General features: G+C 41.2%; 1 protein-coding gene across 1 annotated transcript; it reads right to left on the bottom strand.

Moving 5' to 3' along the window:
- LOC125290055 (sacsin-like) lies at positions 1–5,332 on the bottom strand (the record flags this gene model as incomplete). The annotated part of the gene is given in 1 exon segment (XM_048237087.1): positions 1–5,332. A coding segment is annotated over 1 exon segment (5,332 nt), but the record flags the coding sequence as incomplete, so codon positions are not given.
- Between the last annotated feature and the right edge of the window lie 3 nt (positions 5,333–5,335).

Here is a 5,335-nt window from a genome sequence, read left to right as displayed (position 1 = left end):
CTGCATACAGGGGTGAAATAACGTCCAGCTTGAGTGACTCGTTCCACTTAGTCTTAGGACTCACTGCATCCTCTTTCCATAGGTCCCTTCTAGAAGAGTCAACCTCAAAATTCCCGTTGACATGAACTGGCAGACCGGTTTCCCCAGGCAGAGGGAGGGAGCAGAATAGTCTTCCATTTAAGTTGGACTCAAATGGCCTTCCAGTGAAGCCAAAGGACTTTGCTCCAATACAAGCTGCCACAGCTGCCTGTGCTGTCTGTGAAACATCTGACTCATTAATTTGACCAGAAGTGGGTCTAAAGGAGCCAAACTGTTCTGCAACGACCCATTGACTATCTTTCCTTTTGCCTTTTGAATCCGATAAGGAGATATGCATGTTATAAATGACCTTGCATGGGACCAGGGAACCTTGAACTTGATCTTGGAAGTTTGCTCTCTTAATGCTGCTTTCTTCTGATAGTTGCTTTTCAATCAAATATTTAGTATGTAGTTTGTCTGAGTCAGGGCTGATTGTATGGAACTGTATTTTCTTGACATGTTTCAGGAAGAGTATCAAACCATCTGAGTCTTCAGCAAGAACTTGCATCAGTTCATCCATGTCCTGGAGTCTGACATCTGCTTTGCATATTTCAGACTTAGCTGCCATTTCCACTGTTCGGAGAGGAAGCCTAAACATAGTTCCAGATTCAAGGTTGAATTCTGATGGCAGAAATGTCTGATAGACATCCATGAATGACATCTTAAATTGATCTTTCAATGTGTACATGCATCCTGATTTCTCTTTTGATGCCATCTCTAAATATTCCATGTGTGGATCAGATATGCAAAGCTTGTCTCCTGTTAAAATGGCAGGACAATCTGTGAGATGATAAACAGAATTGAATCCAAGACCGTATTTTCCTGTTTTTCCACACTGTCCGTGTTTCCCACCTTCCCCAAGCTTCTGAATACCTTGCAAGTCTGCATCACTAAACACCTTGTTGTTGTACACACAAAGAGCTGGACCTTGAAGAGAATCCCATTTCTTCCCAAATGTTTTCTTAGTGCCATGTTTTCTCGTATCCAAAATGAAGTGTATTTCAGTGGCTTCTGCATCATCTGCGTTCTGAATGAGCTCTTTGATGATGTCCTTTTTGGAAGGATATGCTTCTATGATGTTTTTTATTCGGACTGTTAGTTTTTCCTGTTGTCCAAATTCTTTTGCATAAGGTGAAAAGCCATGAACTTCACTATCTTCTAGTGTGCGGTGTCTTGTTGTCCTAACACCAAAATGACGTGCAGCTTCCCTTGCTATTAGTCTGTGACACAAAGTAACACCCGCCGACACTGGCATCCATGGGCTGTCATTGTAATGAAGATCAGAGCTGGGTCTCAGTATAGAGTTTTCATCAGGAACAAGATAGTTCTGTGAAATTGCATCTTCAGACTTAAGGAGTCCTTTTCTCAGTATGTCCAGACAGATATTTAGATCAAAGTCGGAAAGAGGATTGGGCCCGTATTTACTTTCCATCTCGTGTAAAACGGCAGAGAATTGTTGAGGGGTAAATTGTTGTTGTACACCAACACATTCCCAAAGATCGTGAAACTTGGAAAACACACTTGGTAGGACACAGAGATATGGTTTGGCTTCAAACTCTTGACATTTTGCCACTGATTTCACATGTACAAATGTGTTGTCCACAAAGATAAAGGGGAATGATTTAGCAAAATCTGCAATGACGGTTGGGTTGGATTGGGTTGGATCTTCATCAATTAGCAATTTGTTCAAGTATTCATAGCTCTTATACACTATTTTGCCTAATAGAACCTGATCATGAACATCACATTTAGATGCTTCCTCCAGTTGTCTTAGCACTGTGTAAAGTTGTGGTGTTTTGCGCACACCCAGTTTGTCAAGGACAACGTTATCTTCGCGGATCTTAAGGTGTTTATGGTCAACTGTGAATTCAGTCATGTTCACCAAATAATGGCAAGAGAAGTTATAAACCTGGCATGGCTTTTTCAACATTGGAATCATATCATTGTTTGGCTGTGTATTCACTCGTGGACATGCAGGGATGAATGGTGTGTTTTGAAGGGCATGCCAGTAATGAGATTTTTGGTCAACTGACAACTCAAGCATCAGTTCAAACAAGCATTCAAGACGCTTCATGGCTTTAGTTCTGTCTGTTTCCCAGACCTTTAAGATGGTGCCTGCTCTTTCTGCCACGTCCTCTAAGGGCAAATGATCACTTAGCATTCCTAAGCCTATCAGCCTGTGCATCCTTTTTGGGGAGCAGAAGTCATCTCTGGTATCATCAATAAACCTTCCTTCCTCCCGGTCATACAGACAAGCCACTTTCCCTGATGGATTCACCAATGTCCTGATGTATCGGAGTTCACTACTCTGTGATGGAATGCAGCGATGCACTTTCAGTAGTTCATCTACTTCATCATTACTGAGGTCAATTGCACAGAGAATCATAGCCTTCCTGTCTTGGGATTCCAGGGTGTCTAAATTTCTAAACACCACATCCCGGAAAAAATCTGTCCAGCTGAGTGTTCTGTCCTTGACAATGTCTTTGAAGCCACTCTTTATCATGCTTTTTCTTACCCATGAAGGAAGTGGGACAGCATGGCTGTGATGGCTCTGAAAAATCTTCTCTGCAAGTTCTCCAACTTCCTTGTGTTCTGCTATGGCTGGGTCCAAAAACCTCACAGAATTAAGTGAGTACCACTGTTTCCCATCACCGAAGAGCTCAAGATCTTCACTACAAAATCCATGCACAATTGCTGAGTAGAAGGCATCAACTAATGGTTTAAATGCTTTGCCTACTTTCTTGCCATCGGGCCAGAATGTGTAATAAGGATAATCTGAAAGGCTTCCATTTTCTGATAATTCTTTCAAGATGAGTAGGGTAGTAATGTAGGCATTTGCTACAGCATCCTTCAGTAGGGCTTTGTTCCATTCTGCCTTCACTCCAGTCTCCCATAGACTTTTTCGGTTTGACATAACAGCAAACGAACCATTGATATTAACAGGAAGACCAGTTTGGATTGATAGAGGCAGAAAACTGAATGCTTGTCCAACTAAGCTGCTCTTCTTGACTGCCCATTTCCCAGTCTGAGGTTCTTTTTGCAAAGGCACAGCTAGTCCTCCAATTGGCACAGAGAATATGTTCAGCTCCTTTTGTTCTTGGACCATTTTTAGTGAACTGTGAGTGCCGAAACAAGAATAAAGAAGCCAGTACTGGACAGCATGTACATCAACATTGTTTTGAATTATTTCACTGATACTTGCTTCAGAACTATCAATTACATCTGCACACTTGGTATGATGTTGCATCAAAGAGATGACAGACTTTCTTTGACTGTCTTTCAGTCTTCCAGATATTGGAACTGTGTCCACAACCTTTCTTGTGATCTGAACAAGAGTCTCCATTTGCTCATTTGTTGGAGGAGTGGTGGCATTCTCTGGCAAAGTCCGAAGAGAGAGATCCTCTACATTTCTCAGAAAAAGCAGATGAGTTTGAGATTTATGAGTCAGATGTTGCTGAAAAGCCACAATACGATCCGTGTCATACACCTTTGTACTGATTTCTGAAATCTTTGCTTCCTCTGGACTGCGAAAGGGCAACTTCATTAATGTGCCCTTGTAGAATTTTTGAGTGTTTTTCTCAGAGAAATCACAGTCAAAAATGCCTTGATATGATTTGAATTGTCCTGGAAACCTTCGGGAAATTCTCTTTTGGAACGCGTTCAGTTTGATTCCAGGATTTCCTTTATTTTGAATGTACTTTTTCAAATGTGTTACATTTGGATCAAAAATTAGGAGTTTCTCTCCACTCAGTATTGAAGGAACATCAGTCACATGGTATACTGCATTGAATCCAATTCCAAATTTTCCAATTTTCTCCACTTTCTTTTCTTTTGAGGCAGATCCCACTTTTGTGATATTGGTCCAGTCTTCATCTGAAAAGAGTTCATCATTGAATGTCCAAAGGCAAGGGCCATTACACAGGGACATACCACTGTCAATGACACTGTCAGGGGAGTCTTTGTGTTTCCTGAAATCAACCATGAATCTGCAAGTTCTAGCACCAGCATCCTCAGCATTTTGTAGGAGCTCTTTGAAAATGTCACTGTCCTCATCATACTCCTTCAGGATGTTTTTAATTCTCTGAGTTATGGGCTCTGTCTGACCACACTGTTCTATTCCAATGAACTCTGGGTTTAGAATACGTGTGCTGAGGAGGGGGATATTCAGCCACTCTGCTGTCACAGGAAGTACCTCTTCATGAATGACATAAAAATCTTCTTGGTCTTCTTTCAAGTCTGTTAAACCCTCTTTACTTATATCACAGAACAAAGTCTTAGAGGCAGGCTGCAAAGTGAATGTTTGGTTTTCAGCCATTACTGGTACTGGAGTATCATCCCTGGCAGGTTTATTCTTTTTGCGCAACCAATTCAGGATATTTATGGACAACCTCAGCTCAGTGGGTTTTCCAAAGGGAGGATTTCTTTGATCAATTCTTTGTTTGACATCATTAAGTATTTTCTCAATCTCATCTTCTGAAAGGGCTAACTTCACTCCGGACTCTCTCAGTAAGACGTCAAACGGCAGGTACTCCTCTGGGACCCTGTCAATGTAAGAACTCAGATCTAATTCAGGGGGATATGCCAAAACCACATCACAAGGTGATACAAAATGATTGTCAATCCAGAGCCAAGGCACAGATTTTTTCTTCAATACCTCCCTAAAAAGCCCAATATGGTCCTGCATGAATTTGTATGTGTCATGCAACTTCGTTTTGAATTTTACATCTTTGTCAAGATCAGGTGTAGTTTGTGACATTGAGTTTAGTACCGATAGATTCTCCATGACTTTCTCAGCTGGTGGTGAATTCAATAGTCCCAGTTGTTTGCAGACTTTCTCATTTAGCTCAGCAACAAGTGGCATAACATGGCCAACAACAGTATAGTACATTGAATGTCTAATTTCACATGGTTTATAAAAATGTCTGTTTTCACGTTTCTTCTTGACTTCTTTGGTCACAGCGTATGGATTCTCACAAGGAAACCACTGCATCTTTTGCAATTGCTCCAGTTGGCTTGGAGAGAATTTAGAAATTATATCATTGTCATTCAGCACTCGGAGAAGAACATCTGCTTTCTTCCATGTTTTTTCCTCAGAATGTCCACAAGACTTTTCAAGACTTCTGACAACATCCAGCACATTGTCAGGTGATATATCCTTCTCTTCTGACTGCAGTCCAAGTTGGTGTAAGCTCTGGAGCATCTGTTGAGTCATTGCATAGTCGGCAGAAGGAAAGAAATTTGGCTCAAAGAGTTTTTT

Source organism: Alosa alosa, unplaced genomic scaffold, assembly GCF_017589495.1.
Source record: "Alosa alosa isolate M-15738 ecotype Scorff River unplaced genomic scaffold, AALO_Geno_1.1 AALO_1.0_unplaced_1022, whole genome shotgun sequence".
Taxonomy (NCBI): Eukaryota; Metazoa; Chordata; class Actinopteri; order Clupeiformes; family Clupeidae; genus Alosa; species Alosa alosa.
Note: the sequence above shows the minus strand (reverse complement) of the source record. Positions and strands in the feature narration are given on the sequence as shown.